We start from the raw sequence: 23,823 nt of genomic DNA, 5'->3' as shown, positions 1-23,823 counted from the left end.
CTGGGCAATCATTTTTATATCTGTTAAAAAGGTACTGCAGTCATATAACATATGAGAGTAAAACATTTATATTTATTACCTATAAGAGGGGAAAATACTGCAGTATATGCAAAAACTGATACTAAAATCAGTAATACTAATACAGTTGCTAAAACGTAAGCAGGTCTTATTCCAGGTCTATTTCCAGAACAGGAAAATAAAATGCCGCGAGAAAACAAGTATCAACTTAAGAATCTGAATGTAAAAGTTTCACCTTCAAAGGAAATAAGTCACACATCCAAATGTTCATTCAAGCAAAATCTGCTATTTGCTCTGCCTTTCTTTCCTTTCATTTTAATATTGACTACCAAATTTTTCCCTGCTCCAGTAAATATATCTGTACAGGAAGATACCATGGGGAGCTTTGCAGAAGTCTACAGGGGCTTTGTACATGTGTCTGGCCCATGCCAAGGCTGTCATAGGACCTATGCCATAGTTTCACAGAATCACAGAATGGTTGAGGTTGGAAGGGACCATCTAGTCCAACCTCCCTGCTCAAGCAAGGTCACCTAGAGCACATTGCCCATGACCCTGTCCAGACAGCTTTTGAATATCTCCAAGGAAGGAGACTCCACAACCTCTCTGGGCAATCTCTTCCAGTGCTCTGTCACCCTCACAGTAAAAAAGTTTTTCCTCATATTCAGATGGAACTTCCTGTGTTTCAGTTTGTGCCCGTTGCCTCACGTCCTGTCGCTGGGCACCACTGAAAGAGTCTGGCCCCATCCTCTTGACACTCTCCCTTTAGATGTTTGTACACATTGATAAGATCTCCTCTCAGCCTTCTCTTCTCCAGGCTGAACAGGCCCAGCTCTCTCAGCCTTTCCTCATAAGAGAGATGCACCAGTCCCCTAATCATCTTTGTAGCCCTTCGCTGGACTTGCTCCAGTAGTGCCACATCCCTCTTGTACTGGGGAGCCCAGCACTGGACACAGCACTCCAGATGTGGCCTCCCCAGGGCTGAGGAGAGGGGGAGGATCACCTCCCTTGACCTGCTGGCAACACTCTTCCTGATGCACCCCAGGATACCATTGGCCTTCTTGGCCACAAGGGCACATTGCTGCCTCATGCTTAACTTGGTGTCCACCAGCACTCCCAGGTCCTTCTCCGCAGAGCTGCTTTCCAGCAGGTCAGCCCCCAACCTGTACTGGTGCATGGGGTTATTCCTCCCAAGGTGCAGGACCCTGCACTTGCCTTTGTTGAACTTCATGAGGTTCCTCCCCGCCCACCTCTCCAGCCTGTCGAGGTCCCTCTGAATGGCAGCACAGCCCTCTGGGGTATCAGACACTTCTCCTAGTTTTGTATCATCAGCAAACCTGCTGAGGGTGCACTCTGTGCCTTCATCCAGGTCACTGATGAATAAGCTGAACAAGACTGGACCCAGTACTGACCCCTGGCGGACACCGCTAGCTACAGGCCTCCAACTAGACTCTGCGCCGCTGATCACAACCCTCTGAGCTCTGCCATTCAGCCAGTTCTCAGTCCACCTCACTGTCCACTCATCTAGCCCACACTTCCTGAGCTTGTCTATGAGGATGTTATGGGAGACAGTGTCAAAAGCCTTGCTGAAGTCAAGGGAGACACCATCCACTGCTCTCCTCTCATCTACCCAGCCAGTCATTCCATCATAGAAGGCTATCAGACTGGTTAAGCATGATTTCCCCTTGGTGAAGCCATGCTGACTACTCCTGATCACCTTCTTTTCCTCCACATGCTTGGAGATGGCCTCCAGGATGAGCTGCTTCATCACCTTTCCAGAGATGGGGGTGAGGCTGAGTGGCCTGTAGTTCCCTGGGTCCTCCTTCTTGCCCTTTTTGAAGACTGGAGTGACACTGGCTTTCTTCCAGTCCTCAAGCACCTCTCCTGATCTCCATGCCCTTTCAAAGATGATGGAGAGTGGCCTAGCAATGACATCCGCCAGCTCCCTCAGCACCCGTTAGTGCATCCCATCGGGACCCATGGATGTGTGGATGTCAGGTTTGCCTAAATGATCTCTGACCTGATCCTCCTCGACCAAGGGAACGTCTTCCTTTCTCCAGACTTTCTCTCCTGCCTCCAGGGTGTGGGATTCCTGAGGGCTGGCCTGAGCAGTAAAGACTGAAGCAAAGAAGGCATTCAGTAACTCTGCCTTCTCTGTATCCTTCATCACCAGGGCGCCCACCCCCTTCAGCAGCAGGCCCACATTTTCCCTAGTCTTCCTTTTGCCACCGATGTATTTGAAGAAGCCCTTCTTGTTGTCCCTGACATCCCTTGCCAGATTTAATTCCAAAGGGGCCTTAGCCTTCCTCGTCACATCCCTGCATACTCTGACAACGTTCCTATATTCCTCCCAAGTGGCCTGTCCCCCTTTCCGCTTTCTGCATACTTCCTTCTTCTGTTTGAGTTTTGCCAGGAGCTCCTTGCTCATCCACGCAGGTCTCCTGCCCCCTTTGCTTGGCTTCTAACTCACAGGGATGCACTGCTCTTGAGCTTGGAGGAAGTGTTCCTTGAATATTAACCAGCTCTCTTGGATCCACCCTTCCTTCTAGGGCCCTAACCCATGGGATTCCTCCAAGTAGGTCCCTGAAGAGGCCAAAGTTTGCTCTCCTGAAGTCCAGGGTTGCGATCCTACTTAGTGCCCTGCTGCCTCCTCGCAGGATCCTGAACTCCACCATCTCGTGGTCACTGCAGCCAAGGCTGCCCCTGACTTTCACATCTTCCACCAGTTCTTCTTTGTTTGTTAGTACGAGGTCCAGCAGCACACCTCTCCTTGTTGGCTGCTCCACCACCTGTGTCAAGAAGTTGTCATCAATGCTCTGCAGGAACCTCCTGGACTGTTTGTGCCTGTGTTGTCTTTCCAGCAGATATCAGGATAGTGAAGTCCCCCATGAGAACCAGGGCCTGTGATTGTGAGGCTACTTCCAGCTGTCTGTGGAAGGCCTCATCAACTTCCTCTTCCTGATCAGGTGGCCTGTAGTAAACACCCACCACAGTGTCACCCATGTTAGCCTGCCCTTTAATCCTTACCCATAAGCTTTCAACTCACTCTTTTGGGTAGTCTGCTCCCGCTTCTGTTACAAACTTTCTTTTTTGTGCTCCAGCTCAGTCAGGAGTTCCCTGTTCATTCAAGATGCTGTGCTTGCTCACTTTTTTGCACATTGGGGTGGACTTTTTTGTGCTCTGAGGAGGCTGCCCTTGATGATGAACCAGCTCTCCAAGGCTCTGTTGTCCTTCAGAGCAGTGCGCCGTGGCATCCCGCCGACTTAGTTCCTGGAACCAACTAAAGTTTGCTATTTCGTAATCTCGTTCTGCTACTTGCTACTGTCACTTTCCTCAGTATCTTAAGCTCTACCATCTCATGGTCACTACCAAGGCTGCCATTGACTGTCACATCCCTGGTGAGTTCTTCCTTATTCCTGAGTAACAGATACAGCAGAACACCTCTCCTAGTTGGCCTCTCTGGCCTGCAGCAAAAATTGTTACCAGCTCACTCCTGGGTTTCTTGTACCATGTCATGTTGCCCTCCCAGCAGATACTGGGATAACTGAACTCCCCTATGAGAGCCAGGGGGGAGGCTGTCATCAGGGGAGTTTTTAGTTGTTGAGGAATGCTTCATCTGCTGTCTTTTTGATTGGGAGGTCTGTAGCAGATGCCACCATGACCTCCCTCTTTTGGGCTACCCTTCTGATCCTGGCCTATAAGCTCTCAACAAGCCTGTTAACTGTTCCATAGCAGAGCTGTGTGCATTCAGACTGCTTGTTTGTGTACAGCCCAGCCCTCCACCACTATCTTTTCTGTCTGTCCCTTGTAAAGAGCCTGTATTGCATCTGTCACAGTGCTCTAGTTGTGTGAGGTATCCCATCATGTCTCTAATTCCAGTGTCATCATAGCTTTGCAACTGTGCGCAGACTGTTAGCTCCTCCTGTTTGCATCCCTGAACCTTCTAGGGCTTCTATTGTTTTTGTGTACAGGAATTCAGATGTATTCTTACTTGCCCTGCTTTCTCAAGGGGAGCAAGAAAATCTCCTCCCAAACCCTGTTCATTGTGTGCTTCCTCCATGTAGCTGAAGGCTTTGATTTCTGTCCCTAGATGAACCTAGTTTAAACCTCTTGTTAAGTTAGCAAGCCTGTTGGCAAAAATACGCTTCTCCTCCTTTGTCAGTGGATCCTGCTTCTCCCCAGCAGTCCTCATTTTTCTGAGGATCCTGTGGTCATGTTCTGCTGGTGACAGCAGGCATGCTGCAAGATGTTGATCTGCAGATGCATCTGCTTCTGCCTGAGGCTTTCCCCTTGACTGGCATGACCAAACCCACCATCAGTTTGACCCTTGTTCTTTTCATACTGATTGCTCAGGGTCTCCTTTGGCAGGATTGTTGGGGCCAACATGGATGAGCAGCAAAAGGCAGTGTTGTGAACAGGCATCTAGTTTGTGAGCCAAGTGATCTAATTGCAAATATGTTTTGTATCACTGTGAGGTGTAGGGTGCTGTGTGTTTTTTTGTTTGTTTGTTTTTTTGTCACAGCTCAGGTAGGTGCTTCCTGTTTGAAAGGCATATGGTGATATCTTTTGAATGATCCATGAATAGGATTTCCATTGGGGTTTTTGACCCTAATCACAGTACTTTGTCAGAAAATGACTTTGAAGAACCAAATTAACTACATTGATGCTGATCACAAGTGTGTGTAGACATGACAAATGTGTGACTTTGTGCTACTGAATTGTAGTTAAAAACTGCATATTTTTCCGTATTATCTATACTTAGTACAGTGTTGAAGAGGCTCTGTGCTGTTCTGCACTATTTCCAAGATTGTGGTCAGCATCTGGTCAGCCAATTTAGTACTTCAGAGATTTATTTTTTTTTAGCAAGCTAAAACTTGGTAATGATGAGTAAGGTCTAAGGAGTCTAATTTCCATATTCTGTTCAGTTCTGATCTCCTTATATTGGCTAATTAGTGCCAAGTGATGTTGAGAATGGGTTCGGGGGAGATGCTTTCGATTTCCTGAAACAGTTTTGCATAGGAGTTACTAGATGTGAATTAGATAATTTACTGTTGCTTATAGGCTAGGCTCATTTTTAAACTACAGGTAAAAGACTCTGGTTCATTAGTGCTATTTTGTCCAGTATAAAAATGCTAAGTTAAGGGATGAGGTCTGTTGCATATTATATTCAAGAAACATTACAAAATTTTTGTTACAGGGATTACGTAGTCAAAAACTCAAATCTGCACCATTCAACACCTGTGCAGCCCTGTTCTTGTGAATTATCATTGTTATGCTTACTGTTGCTTATTTTTCATGTGAATTTTGTGCAGAATGACTTATGTTCAATAGGAAGAATGATATTTGCTGCCTCACTGCCTTCATTATATAATGCGTGATCCTGTGCCTCATTTATTATACTTCAGTAAAACTGGTAATTCCTCTGTGGTAGTGAGTTCCTATTTCTCCCACTACCATAATATTGAAGTGTTCCTTTAGTTTTAATATAGGAAGAGGAAGGGATTATTGCCCTAGCATAAAAGTATTGAATACTGAAAGTCTAATACCAAACCTTGTTGGAATAACTAATTTAAATGTCATGATTTGGTACCTCACTCAAGACATACAGGCTATGATTTTGTTTGAAGAGCACTGTCTTCACTCGGAGTGTGCAAAACTGCTTAAAAATGGAGTCTCAAAGGTAATGGCTCTGAAAGTGAAGCTCAAGTAATTATTGGCTTCAGGAAAGTGTAGTCTCTCTGAAGTTTATAGCAGAGTGGGATCCAGAATCTAGCCTTGGTCTCAGGCTAGAGCTGTAATCATAATTCTTTCTGTAGCTTCCTGCCTTATTTGAAGTATAGTTTGTAAGTTATGACAAGTGAGGAAGGAGTCTTAGTAACTTTGTTGTCTCTTCTTCCCTGTCTCAGCCTCTTAGTTCAGCCTTATCTTCACATAAATGAAGAAGGGGAGAGGTATGTGATTATAAGGTCAGTGATGTCTGGACCTCATAGCTTATTCTGGTGAATGATTATACCACGGCCCCTTTATTTGCCGTGAGAGTGGACTTATCCAGTGTGCTTGGTCTAATCAGTCTGTTCACGTGCAGTGATCTGATACTTCCTGGAAGCATCAGGCTTAATGTGCATGTATTACATAGTGTAAGAAGAGCAGCTGGGAATGGACTTAGGCAGTTAAAACAATTCAGCTGACTCACAGCCATTTCTAAGGGAGGTCTCAGGAAGGAGAATGACTGCAAGCAGAGAACCTGGTTAGATGAGTTGTCCCAGCGTAAGTGTGTGATATAAGTCACGTAACATAGAAGTGAATGAGGTGGTCTCCTATTAGACGCGGAACACCTGAATTGGCTGTGTGTCTGATTTACTCCAAATTTTCATTTTAAAGTTTGGCTTCATAGTTGATACTGTTATTTGTGTAGGTAGTAGCGTTGTCCATCTTTATCATTCTCATTCATTGTAATTTATAACTTACTTGTGCTTTTGATGGTGAAGGATTTGAAGCTACCTCATAGCTCACTCGTGTTTAGAGGGTACTACCAGTCCATCAAAAGGACATAGTGTACAGGATGAGAACTAGCCAAAGACACCAAGCACAAGAATGTTCCTCTGGATTTTAAATGAGGGTGCTGACATAACTGAAGATCAGAATGAAGTAGGAAGATAATGATTGTGAAATCATACGAAGGTGCAAGGTACAGAGTATGTTATGCTGGTGGAAGAATGGTGCTGTATGTTTAAAAGCTTAGCATCAAATCAAGCAATTGCTCTAACAAGAAACAGGGTATCCATATGGCCTGACCTTCTAGGAATAGTACAGTGTAAGAAACATATTTGCTGCCTGATCAGGATAGCAACACTGATTGTAACCTATTCCTACTATTAAGATACTAAATAGTTTTATTTCTTTTAATTGTATTGTGTGTTGTCAATGGCTTTAATTTTATGTCAGCATTAAACTAGTGCTAAGACTAGCGAGTACAGGGTGTTAAGTAGTTGGCAAGTTGTTTGCCTTGCTGAGCCAAAACATGTACCGATTCTGTAGTTTGTAGTTTCCTTTGTAAGCTGAAACTCATTTCCAGGGATATAGGCATTACACTACCTACTCTAGTGGCTTTTAACAGTCCTCATGAGGAGAGCCTGTAAGTTAGGGGAAAGAAGGGAGGAGGCTTAGTTAGGAAATATTTTGCTGTGGTATTAAGAGTTTATATGTACTTTTGTAGGTTCTGCCTCTGAATGACATGAATCAGAAGTTTTGGATCTGTTTCAGTGTGCTTTGGCTCTGTGCTGCTTCCAGCAATCAGGAGGCTCAAAAAGTACCTGCCTCTTCTTTCCCCATGAATTGCACCAAGTTTAAGTTACTTCATGTGCCACCAAGTCTGTGTACTGTATAAAAAGAGATATACATTATAATTTGTGGTTAAAAAATCTTGTATTTTTATAGATTTCCCAACAAGATGTTTTTTCGTAACTTGTAAAGATGAGGACATATGCCTCTGATGCTTTTGGGTAATCTGACTTTCAGGATCATGTCCTTGTAATACAAGCTTAAAAATGTGGAATGCATTACAAAATCCAAAAGGGGGTAACTGTATAGCCATAGGGGGGGAAAAGTGGCTACCTTCTGTTTGGACAGAACTCAGCTAAGTTGTTGGATATTCCTTAGCAGTTAAATATTAAGGAATTCCTTTATTTTTTGGGGTGACATACAAGCCTTAAATGTAGATCAGTCAACTAAAAAACCCCTGAATTATTCAAACTGGCCTAAATGCACCTAACCCTGCTGTATGGAATGATTTAGTTGTAAATGATAGTAATATAAAATATTTAAATACCATTACTGCTGTGCAAAAACAGCTACAATAGACAGTTTTGGTCTCACCTCTTTAGAAACAATGTAGGCCTGTATCTTTTTGTACACTGCTTTGTGTGTTGAATAAGAGTAGAAATGGTGTACCTATGACTCAGCACTGCCATAGTTAAATAATGATAAAATACGTGTTAAAATGTAATTCTTAGGTGGACTGTCTGTAGATTTAGAAGTACTTCTACTTCAGAATTTCCTATTTCTGTAAATGTTTGAAATGGTGTGCTTAGGTGGAATATATTCTGTAATAAGCTGAATGTTTAAATTGCATAAAAATCAAGAAGCAGATGATTCTGAAAAACTACTTAAGATCTTTTGTGTTGTTATTGCATATTAATGATTAATATGGTAGTACATTATTTTTTGAAAAGATAATCTAGCGTGGGGAAGGTAAGCACACTTTTTTTCTTGAATGAGACTGGAAGTCCATTTGTATGTGTCTCAATGTTAAGATGTTAAATATTTTGTCGCTGTTATGCATACACTAGGTCATGTTTTGCAGGAATGATTCCTTTAGAAATTGCATCAAGTTATATAGATGATGGTTATATATTTTACAAAGTATAAATGGATGGAACGGAGGCATCCAGAGCTGGGATTGTGTAGCGAGTATCAGAGCTCTGTGAGGCAGAGTAAGCCTCTTCTCTTTTCTTTTCTCCTGTGCTTTCCTGTTACTGCTGTTCCTGATAAAAATTACTCACACTGTGCACACTTACAGACTATGTTCACTTCTGTCTGTTTTTCTGACCATTATATATATATATTGATGTTGCTTAACTGTTTTTATTTTTTTAACTTTTGTTACATGGAGCCCTGTTAGAGCTTTTCCATGGTCCCCAGATAGTGTATTTGGACTGCAGTACTCTAGAACTCACTCACTTCTGGTTTCCTGGATTCTCACTCCGTAACATCTCTGACAGCCTTTTGGTACAGGTATTCTGCTACCTGCTCCTTCACGAGAGCTGGCTTTTGCAATGCAGCTGCAAAAGCGCTCCTCTATCCAGAGCTAACCTTAAGATGTGGCTTAACCACTAATTTTTCAAGAACTAAACTGGAGACTTGCCTCCTTAGGAGCACGTCATATTGAAGAGAGACATTATTTGCAGAACTTTCTAAACACAATTTGTCTTTATTTTAGACAAGGCAAATAACACTTGTTTACAGACCAAAATGGGCATTAAGTTCTATGGATATCTCCATGTATGTTTGTTAATGCTCAGGATCATTCTTTTGATGCGTGTTAGTTCAAGATTAACTGCATGGAAGACATCAGAGATTAAGGATACTGCAGTGTTTCTCAACTGGGATAGATTTGGCAAAGCTCTGACAGAAAGTGGTATATTCAGCATATCATATTTGCTAATGGCCAGAATCTGTAAATTGTATCTAGAGTGAGTCTTTAGATAATCACAGTTCTACTGTACTTACCCAGAAAATTGTGAGCTCATGTAATATGGGTGGGAAGTTCCACTCCCTGGGGGCAGAGCAATGCCAGGAAAGCCATCTTGCTTGAGCTGTGCATAACGGAGCTTTCTGTTCTCATGGCCTACAGTCCTTGGAAACAACATAGCAGTGAGCTTAAAGAAGTAGCACAAGTAAAGGCTTAGAGCAGTGTGCCAACAAATGGAAGGGTTGAAGATGAACCACTGTGAAAGATTTGAGATAAATGGCTGGCAGGGAATGTATAATGTGTTGCAGAGGCAGTCAGTGATGGCTATGGCACGTGGAGTTATTGTCATCCTCAATTTTCTTCTCTGCTTGCACAGGGAAGTGGCATGAAAGGCACTGGGAATCTTTGGGTATGGTTGCACACGTGTGTGTTCGGAAAGCAGCACCAGCTTGAGCTCCTGCCTTTGTTATACCCTCGTTGGCTATGCCATGAACTGAATCAGGGAACTGATTGCTTTGAAAAATAATTTGTCAAAGGGATTTGTTTTTACCAGGGTCAGTCATAGTGGCTCAGTAGAAGGGCTGGCACAGGGTGGGAATGGCTGCTGTGGGCTTCAGTGACAGGAAGGACTGGAGCTTGACGCTACTGTTTAACTAAATATGCATGTAACTGTGCCCTGGCTCCACACCCAGATTTTATGGGACTGGATTGAAGCAGGAACAGGGAAGTGGTTCTGGTTGTTAAATAATTGAAACTTGTTATAAGTAACTCAAGTGCAGATAATCTGGCTGACTAATCATTTTCCTTTCTATTCCTTTCTATTTCCTTTCTGCTGGCTTATAAAGTGACTGTGAGAATTGGCTGGTGGGTCTTTTTGGTGGTGGGGAAGGAAGGTGTGGATGTGTATCCAGCAATTTCAAAACTGAAACTGGAAGAAATTGCTATTGCTCAATTTAATTTCTATATAGAATTGTGAAAGTAGAGAAAGGAAAAACTGGAACCCAGTGTTGCAGCCTAATTTGAGTGTTCCTCTTTCATTTTATAGATTCTTGCATTTCTAAGACTGTCAGGTTCACTTGCTTAGTTCTTATATTAAAAATAAATGTATTTTAACTGAGCAATAATTCAATTGCATGAATAGTTTCTGTGTATTTCTTTGAAAACTTGCATCACATGGGATGAATTGTGTTTTTATTTTATTCTAGAATCTTGGTCAAAATCTGAGTGTTTTTCTGGGGTATGGCATGTGCTAAAGATTTATTCTCACCATTTCTCCGTGAGCACTTATTAAGGAAGTGTACATGTTCCTATTATGTTCATCTAAAGTGATTAAGATAATTGTGCTAGCTGATAATTTATTCAGTAGTCCATGTAGTTCTGAAGCAGATAAATGAAAATATGCATATCTCAATTTTTTTGTACTATGTTGCATTTTCTTTGGTAATGAAGTGCCTGTCAGTTTGTTGGCAGTTGATACTTGCAGCTTATTGCATTATTTGTGATGCTGTATGAATTCTATAATGTATTAATGGAATAAATGAGAGAGGTATTTTAGGCTACCTAGTTTACACTACCTCTTTATTTATAGTAGGTTTTTAATAGTCAATTTTTTTTCTTTTTACTTTTAAAACTGAAGTTTGTTTGGTCTGCCTAAAAAATAAAATCAAGCAGAGGAGTTCTTAATGTTTCTTTTGTGATGTTTTTTCAGAGTTTAATAGATTTCCCTGTTGACAGTTTTTAGCTTACTCTTCAATTTTTAAATTTTGTTTTTCAGTTTCTATTCAATTTTATTGTGCCTCTTCTTGCCACTCTGACTAATTATGAGATTATCTTTCTGTTCATCCTGACTGAAAAATAAATAACAAATGTAACAATATGAAAAAATGCTGGGTATAACTATGCAAAATGTATTATTGACTTCAGAATTTAGGCTCTTTAGAACTTGAATTCCTTTTATGTTAATTCTCAGAGGTAACTGAAGGCCAGGTTGTTATTAAGGAACATAAACTTGTTTAAAATTCAGCATGGTTATAGGTGATACTTATGGACAGGTAAGCTTCATGTTTTCTAGAGAACAGAAGATACTAACAGGCTGTAGCTACTTTGAAAGTCACATGTTTTATTATTTTCACGTAGTGGTAGTTGTGCTTATTAAAATGTAGAGTATCTTACTTATCAAATATATTCAGGGCCAGCTGTGTTAGGATTCCTGTTAGTTCAATTATGTAACCTTACAGTGCAATAGTAACATAATATATTATAATGTAGCTCAAGAGCTAACAGGAAACCTTTGCATGAACAGCAGAGTAATTAAGATTCTTGGAAGACGCTTTAAAGCATACGGTATTTGTATCTGAAATTGAAAAGCCATACATTCAATATGGTTGTGTTTTCCTATGAGGATGTCATGTAGCAATTGCAGAAAGAGGCAGATAACTTGAAAAGAATCCCAAAGGTCAGGGAGTGTTCTTGCGTCAGTCAGCAACAAGAGAGGGTGGTGGAAGAAAGAGCCCATAGCTCTGTTGGCATCGAATCCGAGTCCTTTCTGTGATTGTCTACAGATCAAAGGAACAGGTGATAATGGTTATTGGCACCTTCCAGCATAATCGTACCCTGATACCTTCGTTTTCCTTTTTCAGGGCTGAGTAGGATTTTTGGGAAGGTCATAGGACGCATCTGTATAGGTATAGTTCTACAGCTTTGCATCAGTATGGAGCACAGGCAGAATGAGAAATATTTATCTTCAAAAATTAGCATTTACTTGTATTCTGTATAAAATTAAAATCTTAAAAATAATAACTTGCTTTACAAAATTTTACTGAAGCCTGTTAACTAGTTGGTAATTGTTGGGAGTTTTATGACTATATTTCTGCGTGTGCTTTGTCTTTCTACAGATAGTAAATAGCAAAATGTCCTTGATGAATATATTTTTAGCAAGCTTTGTGGTAAATGACTTTTTGACTGTTTTCTGTATACCATAATTCCCTGCCCTCTGTTCTGTTGTTCTTCGTTTTTGCCAGCAAGCTCCTAATGCATCCTTTCTGATTTGTGAATTGCCAGCAATGAGAAACTAAGTGATGCAATTAGGAAATGCTAATGGGCAAAAGCAGATTCTTGATAATACTAATTGTAGACTCAGCAGGCCTTTCATATGTGGGAGTTTGCGAATTAAGAAAACGCGGCATTCCTTTCATCTCTTTCCAAATGTAGGACTCTGCTAGTTTGTTGTGCAAATGCTTAACTTAAGGGCCTGAATGCTTGAGGAATGGCTCTGACCTTCTAGCATAGAGAAAGGGTTATCTTTTTTCCTAGGGAAGTATTCTGGTGTGTGCTATCTAGTCCAGTGGTGACTAGCTGTTTTGACAAAGATAATGCATAACTTGACAATTAATATTTATCATTTTAGTGATAAATGTTAATTGTGTATTGTTGAAACTGTGCAGCAGTTTTTATGGAAGACTTCAGTGTCTGAAGGGTAATAATTTTTGACTGACAGGCAAGAGAATATTGCCTATTGCACCTTCTGATCTGCCTCAGTCAGTCCCTTCTCTAATTTTGCAGCTCATTTACTTTAATTGGACTCTAGAGGTGTGCATAGGCATCTAGCCCTGTGGATCAAGTTGCTAGATCAGAGATTTGAATTGTAAGTGCTTTTGGGCGTATTCCTGTCTATATGTACTTTTTTGTGTGTATTATTTATAAGAGTTGTTATGTAATGCTTACCTGATCATGTCTTAGATAGTTTAAATAATACACATTGTGTATGCATATACCTGAAAATAAAAGTGATTTTATGTGTTCTTGCAGCTAACAGAAGATGAAATTGCAACTATTCTTAAATCTACTCTTAAAGGACTTGAATATTTGCACTTTATGAGAAAAATACACAGAGATATAAAGGCTGGAAACATCCTTCTTAACACTGAGGGGCACGCAAAATTAGCTGATTTCGGTGTTGCTGGCCAGTTAACAGTAAGTATATGTGGAAAGATCATTTAAAAATGCTTTAATGCTCCTAACCATGTCTTTTCCTTTTCTCTTTTTTCTTCTCCCTTGAATTTTGTGTCTGAGAAGTGACTAGAATTGGTGGTAGAGCTGACATTTTTTGTCATGATGAGTATTTCATGTATTGAAAGGCTATTTAGTTCTCAATTGCTTATTATTATAATCTGTTTTATGTAAAGTGCTGGATGATCCTGCTTTAAAGTTTTATTTGAGAGTTAGTGATTGTCAGCTGTTTGGCCTCAGTAGGCTGACAGGCTGAATCAGTTTGATCATAGCAGGAAGTCATTACAGTTTGACCTTTGGGTGGCTAATTTAACATTTAAATATAGAATTAATGTCAAAGGAGTCTGTGAAAATAAGCATTCCTGTTTTAACTGCACAAATAATGTAATTGCAGGATACAATGGCAAAACGTAATACTGTTATAGGAACTCCATTTTGGATGGCTCCGGAGGTAATACAAGAGATTGGCTATAACTGTGTGGCAGACATCTGGTCCCTTGGTATCACTTCAATAGAAATGGCTGAAGGAAAGCCTCCATATGCCGATATTCATCCAATGAGGGTAAGTGTGGATGGGAGGGGGTTCTTGTTTGTTGTATAAAAACACTAATCCTATAATCTCAGAACTGGACATCTAAGGACAAAGTTTTAATATATTTTTTATTTGCTGTCTCACTTCCTATTTACTGTAGTTTGCCTGTGTTTTGACATGTGTCTGTAAGGTTTTGAAGTGTTCTTGTCTCTACATGAGAGAGAAAACTAAGGCAATATGTGCTTAATTGACTTGAAGGCAACGTGTAGAGCCTGTGTCAGGCTGCATTTCCAGAGTTGCATCACCAAGAAGCCATCCTCCTTTGAAAGGCAGTTTTGAAGTAAAGGTGGGCAAGAGAAGAATTCAGAATTGTCCTATGTGAGCACTGCTAATATAAATAGCCTTGAGCAGTTTTTATGTATTACTGACTTTTAACATCTGTTACTGAATTAGTTTACTGTTTGCAAAATAAAATATAAATAAAATTAGTAGTTTTATGAGAGGTGGGTGTTATAAAGAAATTACTTTGAGAAGTTTATGGAAAAAATGTTTATGTAGGGATAACTTGTTGCTGTTGGTCATGATTTTGTTTTTTTGAAATGAACTATACAATAGCTATACTGGTTTAGTATCAATAAATACTCAGTTCTAGGATTGTATACATCTAAAGTCCATTTGGTATGAACAAGACATTTTGTATATAGTTAAAGTAATTTTTTTTCCATCTGTGTGCTTTGTTATAAGAATGGCACGCACACTGGATTATCTATTCAGTTTTCTTCTGTTGATGTCTAGGATACCAGGATCTTAATATAGGGCAGTCACTGCTATTGAGAGAGAAGGTACTGTAGATACATGATTACTTAAGGTAGCACAAATGTAAATTCAGGTGTTTTTCGTGCTGTTGGGTTCTTGTTTTTGGTTTGCGTGAACTTTCATTAGAGAAGGGACATTTTCTGAAGTTTTTTTTAGTGTGCAGTACAATTAAAGCTAGTGACTATTTTGTAATTTGAAACATTACATCATTTTGGAAACAAAATGTATTTGTCCTGCACTTTTTTTTCTCTTCTCTGGGAATTAGCTATTTTAAAATCAATGTCCAAACTGAAAATACTTCATCTGAAGTTGAGAAGAACAAGATAATCATCTCTCAAGCTTGTTTTTAGTGGGGAATTTAACTTAAGATGAATTAATATTTTAAAATTCTTTTTAAGAACCATATTGATTACAGATTAGTGTGATCATGCTGGATTTTTTTAGTTGTACCCTTAAATTAATTGTCTTCATTATGTCTGGATTCATTTTAACATAATTGTGTGTAGTTGTACTAGCTGATGAAAGGTAAGGGCTACGTTACCAGAGAGGATTTTATAAGCATGACAATAGCTGCTTATAAACCAAAGGTCACTGTTTGAATTTGAAAGCTTGTGAATCTATTTAATTCTTGTAATCAAATGAATGCTATCAAAGGCCAAATTAAAACAATTCTGGGTTGCATAGAACACGTGTTCTTGTTAATAAATTACGTTATGGTCTTTAAGGACTTCTATGCAGTTAGTACTCTTTTGTATATTTGATACCTTCAGTTTTTCTTAATTTTTATTAGTGAGTTGTTACAGTGGTTAACAAGAAATACACAGATTTAAGTTGCAATAGTTTTTCCAGTGTTATACGATATAACTTCACAGGACTTTTGGACATATGTAGATGCTTTCCTACTTTGTTTTAGTTATGACATAGAATTGATATAGGCAAGCATGAAAGCTTGGGCAAATTTTCATTGATTTTTTTTCTAGATGTTGCTGGAGTTCTGTGGTATTTATGTAAAGTACAATTTTGTTACTTGGGAATGCATGTTGAAATTATCATGTGCGCTATTTTGCTGTAGGCTGGTTGGCACTGCCGCAAAGGTAATGTACTGCCAGCAGGCCATTTCCTTGTCAACTGCATTTACAATTTAATAGAAATATTACATGACTTCTTTAAACAAGTGTTTTGGCAGAGAGGAAATAGCAGATTCCATGCAAACAAGCGTAGCTTCCTCTCCTTAACCACACTCCAGCTACTCCAAAGAATTGTACTAGTTTCAGTTGAGGAAGGGTGAGAAGTGGGGGTGCAAAATGGAATTTTGGCAGTTTATAGCACTTTTCTTGTTTACGTATTCCTCATCTAGTATATATGACTGCATAAGTATCATCAATGATATTTCACTTGTTTTTGCTGCAGGTCCGAATCCAATATAACCTGCAGTTGTCATACTTGGTTTAAAGCTCAAATGTCAAGATCATCTGCCAGCCCAATAGTCTAATACTTAATTCATGCAAGAATTATGGAATGCCTCATGTTTGACGTCAGAGTTCTTTTATACTTTCAGTAATGTTATGATAATGATATACTTTGCTAATGCTGGAAGGTGAAATCTCTTTATTTTCTCTGATATGTTTTCCTCAAAGCAGAAATACTTTCAAGTAGTTTTAAAGTGTGTGTGTGTGTGGGGAATGCAGGCATCCTCAAGGTTGCTGTAAAACATGGTGATACAGCTACTAGAAATAGCAACAAGTTTCCTGTTAAGTAAAAGATCACTTAAACCTAGATGTTTTAACCCATCCAACATGGCTAAAAACATGCCTGTTGCAGTAGCTGGTTCAGCAGCCAGGGGTTAGTATGGCTAATGGTGTGTGCATTTGCCTTGGATTCCTCTGCTAGGATGAGCAGTTGTCAGTTTACAGCTAAGCTAATTAAAGAGGGCTTCAGTCTGATTCCAGAGCAAGATTCAAACTCCTGTTCTGGAACGATAGTGAAATGTTTTAACAGCTATGCTCCTGTGTCCCCTGTTGATTGCAGCATATACGCTGTCCTGTTTTGCTAAGATATTTATGTCCTACTACTGTCTTAATTTAACTCAAATTATTAGCTACTTTGCTCAGTTTCTCCTCTTCAGGCGATATTTATCTCTAGTATTTCTTTTTGTTTCCCCATTCCTCCTCTTTTGTAATGGAAGCACAAAGATTGGCACTATTTTGCCATAGTAGTTCTGATTTTGCTTTTTCTTTAATTGCAACTAATAACTTGCCCTTGAAATATCTTTCAGTTGTTCTAATCAAGCCATCATCTCAAATTCCTCATGTAAAGGATCTTCATCCAAAAACAGCTCTTCTAAGCTATGAAGTTTATACTTATTCATAGTTTACCAACTTCTGAAATTTGGCTTTGTTAACAAGTAGATTAACAACACTCTACCATAAAGCTAATCATAAACTTTAAGAATGGCTCATTTTGAGATCCTTTTTCTAGGACCACCCTTACCACAGATTTTCTTGTATTCAGCCAATGTCATGATCACTTGCTGCTGTGAGGCTGTGATTTTTCATGATCAATTTAAGCCAATTTAAATGTGGGCAGCTGATTATAGAAACAGCCTATCCCAGCTGTGAGTTCCTGACCTTTCTGTTAAGCGAATGCTAATGTTTTTGTGGCCTCACAAGGAGCTGAATAAAGGAGCTGATCTTCTGAAAAGTCAACGTGACAAAAACCTGCTAGAATTGTGGAAGAGGAGGTGCAGGGGCAGGGAGGTTGCCTACGGAAGTGGGCAGAATGGAGTTGCGCACGTAGCCACAGTTTGGATCTGTGCATAGCTGTGATCATGTAGACCAATGGTAAAACTGCAACCTGGCTTTTATAAACACTTGCTCTTCTTTGCAAGGTCAGCTCTTACTGACAGTGTGGAGTGCTTCAGATAAATGCTGGTAGTTTTCTTCCAAAACAAAACAAAAAATTCTTTTCTTTCATGCTTTTCAGGCAGCTGCAATAATTCATGTAGCTGTGGTACGGAAGAAGCTGGTGGTGGATGTGTTTTTCAACACTTCACAGTATTGGCCTTTGTTTTTTATGGTGAAGTTTGTTGGAAATGGACATGTGGGCATCATATGTTCTACAGTGAATTGGAGGAAGCCAATTCGAAATGCTTCCATTTGCCTTAGGTCCAATCATGATATTTATTTTTCCATGGCACTTACCCAGATTACCCATGCCTCCTGTCTAGCCTGTGTCATTTCCACCCTGGACTAATCTGTTTGTAATAACCCTGTGTTTTTTCATAAATCTTATAACAATCTACCATTTTTCCAGTTTTTGATTCTCAGTATGTTACATATGAAACTGGCAATTGAAGTGAGAATTATCGCTATGTAAACTTTCAAGAACCAAGGAAGGTGTCATGCTGGGCATCACTGCATGATTGAGAGCTGTTTTTTATTTGCTGAGAAAATGATTTCCTCTGTCTTCTATGCCTAGAGTGAAGGACAGAGGAAAAATCCACTCTTGGCAATGTCAGCTGTCTTTCTATATAGTCAATTCTAACAGAGGAATCTCTTACGTTTCTTCTCTCCAACAGATGGAATTGCCTCATCAGTTTCTATTTTCTTTGTGATTTGATCAATCTTATCTCAGCATTATTGCTTTTGATTTAGAGCAGTTCTATAGAAGAATATCATAAAGGTTTCTTACTTTAATGTTTTCACTTATCTTTAGAATTAGAATTAACTTCTTCAAGTCCTTTTCATTGAGAATTTTCTATGAGACACTTTTCGTTAATCTGTGACTTGATCCTGCCTACTGTTTCTAGACAGGGTGAGCTAATATTTAAAGAGACTTTAAATACAGATTTTTGATTATACATTGCTGTTTATTATTTTACTGTCTCTTCAAAAATCTTGTGGAAGAATGGCAGTGAGTTGTGGTAGGACTCACTGAGTAGGATTACTCAGGGATAATAATCCTTCAACATTTCTGTTGTGAGTTCTGTGCTATGATGGTTCCCTTACAATTAAATATTTTATGTGCTTTTAAGTGACTTAAAATATGTAACCATTTTAAAACACTCTTAATACTTTAAGTAGTTCTCGAAAGAGCCTGCGAGACCCTAACACATCCATTTCTTTCAATGGCAGGGTTGCACTAATAAATACAGTTGAAGGGGAAAAAATTTACTACTTCCTCTGGATCTTCCTTTGTATCTTGTCTTTCTTCAAAAATTGAATTTCTCAGGACAGGAATTAAATGTGCGCTGTCTTGCACAATGCTATATTCTTTCTAAATTCTTAAATAATAAATGGTGATCCCCTGTATAATGCACTTTTATAGTGGGGAGCTATGGCTGTGACAGGATATGATTGAGGCAGTAGACTAGAATTTGAAAATATAGATAGTGTAAACTATATTTAAAACCTTGAACAAAGATCTATGTATACGGTATGTGAGCAGACCTCCTTACTTGAAGGACTTACTAGCTTCTGTTTTAGAAAGCTGCTCCTGGTGTGAGAAGTTAATGCTGAGGTGCAGTCCTGTTCCTACTACCCTGTTTCATGCTTCTCTCATGGAAGCTTCTGGAATGGAGAGATCGTAAATGGGAGAGGCAGATTACAACAAGAAGTTGTGTACATTTGAATTTACACATCTGGCATATCCAGTTTTTGTGATCAAATACCTGATGTGCTTATTTACATGAGATCTCTATAGATTTTGCCAGAACCTTAATATCTAGGTGTTAGGTCTAGTGATCTGGAGAAGAACCGCTCTTTCCATGCGGTAAGATATCAGGTGGTGCTTGCTGCAGTCGTGATGAGAGGTGGAAGTGGTGGTGGAGTTTGTCAGCATTCTTTAGGCGTGTTAGAAGCAAGATTTCTATGGGCAGTTAGATGTTACTTAACAGGAGGAAATTTTATTTTGAGATGTATGTAGATCTCCAAACTTAAAATAAAGATTTATCATGGTTTGAGTTAAACTGTGCTTGACGTTCACCTGTGTCTGTAGGTGGTCTGAGGGGGATTCAGGTGCTTTCCTCCTTAGCTCCTATTGCTAGGCATAGCTACAGACACAGTACGCTTTTGAATGTAATTCTTTTGGCGTATTTAATGCCCACAGGACTCATGGAGGAAGAGAGTTTCAAAAGGATTTCATTATTTGTTTGCTCGTTGACCAGCTCTTGCACTGGCTGGAAGCAGAGGAGGAGACAGCTGGGAGTATTCTAACGTGATTCTAGTGAGGAGGTCAACACAGGCAAATACCCCTAGCTTACAGTCTGATTTCTTGGTAATATAGAAATATAATTTCTTCTCACTTTTCAGCATATCTAGCATAGAGTTTTAATGAAGTTTTCTATGGCTATTTTTTCCAAACGATAAGCAGAGTAAAAGAAATAGTACATAAATCGTTCTCAAGCATTGAAAACAACTTTAGGGGTGTTAGGTTTCAAAATATATGAAATAAGCTTGTGATATTTTACTTATTTTCTTAAATAGCAAGGTAGTTCATTGACAGTACCACATTCAGTTATGTATATTGAGCCTCCTTGAGGGTGATATGCTAACATGGCAGAATCTAGTTTTCTCTTTGCTTGCTATGCAAAGGGATAGTATGCTTAGCATCACCCCATTTCACATGGAAAGGAGAGGTTTTGGGATACTGTTATAAAAGCAAAGTAGGAGAAAATACCATTTGTCCTCTGGCAAAACTTTGCAGATGAGAAAGATTTCCCCCCCACCCCAATCCTCCAAGGGCTTTTTGAAGAGGTTCTGCCATGTTGCTTTATCAGAGCCAGTACTCCCTTCTTCCCACAGAAAAGATTGACAGATTTGCAGTTCATGGGACTCTGAGAGTGCAAACCACATAAAAGAGTAGAGGCGTGTAGTAGTTCAATTGTGCTTCCATATGTATTCACAAAGGGGTGTAGATTGGGCCTGATAATCTAGTTTCTTTTAAGTTAGATACTACCTTATGAGCATGTGGCTCTTCATAGAGGAAAACTGACATAAAAGAGATGGATGTAAGTAAAGGAAGAAAGTAAAAGATGAGGATTACAGTAAAGAGAGATGGGTTGAGTTCAGCTTTAGCAGTCCAAAAGATCTTACTGAGGTAAGACAGGGGAAGCTATGTAAAACCTGGAAGAAGAGCTCACTAACGAGGAAATCAATGCGTTATAAAGGTTCACATTCTTTCATAGTTTCTTTTCTAACCAGCACAGAGTGATACGACATTAACGTTGATAATTTGTATTTTCATAATGTGTGTGTAACGGAGGTAATTATGGTGACTAGATCAGAGGATGACAAGGCCCTATTTCTGTCCTTATTAAAGCTTTTTTAAATCTCCAATCTGATAATAGGAAGACAACTTGATTATATATATGAATTGCTGCTTTTATCTACTACTTTTTTTTCCTTCTCCTCCATGCATCTCTCTAGCTTGTTTTTCCCTGAAGTGATGTCTTGAAAGTTTGCATAGTGGACACTTGCAATATAAATAAAGTAAAATTAAAAATATTTGTGGTTATATAATCTAGCATAAATGCTTCACCATGGTTTGAAGAATGCACTTTCACCCCTTTGCACCACTTGAATTATTTTAATTTAGAATAGGATACCATAATATGTACTTTTTCCCACTATTAGAAGTATGAATTCTTTAATTTTTTTATGATATCAAGTCTGTCTACATGTGTGCATAAACAGGAAAGGTTAATCTGGCATGTGTAATAAAGTAGCAGAAGCAGACAATATTTGATATTTGGACTAAAACTTGAATTTAATTTGAATTAAATAGAAAACATTTATTTCATGCTTCTAAATGAGGATTTAATTAAAATTAAATTAGTTCATCTTTTTAGACTTACCCTGAATAGGAAATTTGAAACATACTTCAATTGATGGTTGGTTTTCTCTGACTTTGATTAATCACTTTCAAAGTATGCAGAGAATCAGTACAGTAATTTCATAATTACACACAAGTGAGTTAACTTGAAACCTTAACTAAAATAACTGTAAAGGAAATTTGATGTTGGTTAGTTTCATGTAATGCTGTGTATCTTTTGTGTATGATTCACATTCTTACAAGTGCTAATCTGAAAAAAGTCCTGCACCATGATACTACCAATTTATTTGCACGATACTTTAATAGGCAAATGATTGACTTGGCAACGTGATTTTTCAAAGTCATTGGAACAGTAAATGGAGGCTGAGTAAAGCCACGAGGGTGATGGAAAGATTCTTGATGGCCTCAGTGTACCTTGCATCAAACCCTACGTTTGTAAGCATTGTTAGAGGTTATTTGATAAAACTGTCATTGTGGTTAAAGCAGGGAACTATTCAACAAATGTAGCATTGTAGGGGTTAATATTATTCTCTACTACTGAACTGGCTACCTTCTCTCTGGAGAAATGCTTAAAAAAAAGAAAGGCAAACAAAAAAAACCCTAATCCAAAAGTTTAAATCATTGCACATTTGCTCATTTGTGATTTGTGATGTTACTGTAAATACAGATCAAAGTGCAAAGCAAAAGCAAAACTATCCTGCAGCTTGAAGATCTAAGTTTTGTTTGAAATGAGCAACCATTAGTGAAACAAGATCCATTAAAACTAGAATCATAATGTGAATGCAGCAAAAAAGTTCTTTATTATTTAACTTCATAGATACTCTTATTTGAAAAAAACTTTCTATCATTAGTGCATGTTGTTGTATGCTGAATTTACTCAATTTATATTTAACTTGCACTATGGGTTTGGGAAAATAGTAAGTGCAGAGTCTTATGAGAACCCATTGTACTAAAATTTCTAATAACCTGCAGGATATTGTAAAATTTGCCACAGAGTTCAAAACTTTAAGTGAGTAGATATATATATTTACTCTGGATGCTTCTATTTCTTTTTATTCTATTAACCTTCAAGCTCCAAGATTAACACAAAATATACAAGGTTAATTTTTTTCAGAGGTCTGGCAGCTAGCTTTATTGAAGAGGGAATTTGTATTTTGCTTTTAATTAAGTAGAACTATTTGGATTTTTGTACGTGACTAGTGTCTTGTTAAGCCAAAAAAGAACCCAGTAAATAATTTTAAAAGGTTCTTGGAAGTTTGAATCTGTTTTTCCTTTTAAGTAAACTGTATATTCATTCTTTTTTCTTGAATTTCAACATATTTTATATCAATATAGCTAATTGATTCGGGGGAAGTGCTTTAAGGAGACCTGACTAATATAGTGCCAAATTCTTAACACATTATGATACTTTAAAAAAGCAAAAGTGTATTTAAATGGGTTTTGCTTAGAGAAGTCATGTAGGAGAAAATGGCAATCGGATTAGGAGGAAAATATTAAGCTTCTATCGCTACTCACTGTAAGACTTTTTTATGTTTAAGTTTATATTGGTTATTTACTTTGTAGAAAATCTTAAAAATTGCTTAGATTGAAAGGAGGGTAAAATTTGGAATTGAGAAAGCCTATTAAGATTGTATATACCCACTTTCTGTCTTGGTATTATATTGCCTTAAAATGTATACCAAGTCATTTTTAAAGAGGATGATGCATATTTAATGTAAGAAATTTATTTAAAAGGAAGGGTTGCCAATCAGTCTAAATTTGTTTCAGTTAAAACTTGATGGTCTAAAGACAACTTATAATCCTTTTCTTGTTATAAAGTATTGTCAAATTTGTAGCAGTATCAGTTAAAAAGTTTATGGAAACTTTGTTTTAAGGTGGTTTAAAGTAAAACTACATCTTTAATTAGAATTTGATGGCACCTGTTTTCATTTTGTTTCCGCAGCAACACCAGTGATATCAAAAATTGCCCGTAGACCACCCTGGTTTTAGAGAAGCATGAAACCAGCCTGGCTATTTCATTTCAGCTTTTTATTTTACTGGCTAAATAGTCAAACAGAGCTCTAACACATTGTCATAGTTTGTGCAATTTCCTTAAAGCCCCTCTTTAAAATTTAACACATGCTGTTTAGTTCAATAGTCAGATGTAATTGAATCTTGTAGAGAAATCGGTACACAGTTTCTTAAAACTTGATCTTTCTTCCACTGATGAAAGTCGTCAGATATCCATAGACTCTAGTGTGAATGCATAGTAATGCTGGAGCAAAACTATTTGGGACCACCTGGATGCAGTCGCAGTTTCTTGGTGTGAGACTGTTTTGAGTATGATCTAGCTAGAAGGTTCTTGCTAGACTGGAACTACTACAATAAGCTG

The 23,823-nt window shown here is 38.5% G+C and overlaps 1 protein-coding gene across 8 annotated transcripts in view; it reads left to right on the top strand.

The window, feature by feature from the left end:
- Positions 1-23,823, top strand: part of STK3 (serine/threonine kinase 3) — a 156,735-nt gene that overhangs the window by 26,232 nt on the left and 106,680 nt on the right. For all 8 annotated transcript variants that reach the window (XM_067290362.1, XM_067290355.1, XM_067290357.1 and 5 more), the window contains exons 5-6: positions 13,073-13,237; positions 13,668-13,835. In XM_067290362.1, the coding sequence (XP_067146463.1) occupies positions 13,073-13,237; positions 13,668-13,835 (333 nt within the window). The remainder of the gene's footprint in view (positions 1-13,072; positions 13,238-13,667; positions 13,836-23,823) is intronic.

This window comes from Apteryx mantelli, chromosome 2 (genome assembly GCF_036417845.1).
Source record: "Apteryx mantelli isolate bAptMan1 chromosome 2, bAptMan1.hap1, whole genome shotgun sequence".
Classification (NCBI taxonomy): domain Eukaryota; kingdom Metazoa; phylum Chordata; class Aves; order Apterygiformes; family Apterygidae; genus Apteryx; species Apteryx mantelli.
The sequence above is the reverse complement of the archived record's forward strand: the minus strand, read 5'-3'. Positions and strand labels throughout refer to the sequence as shown.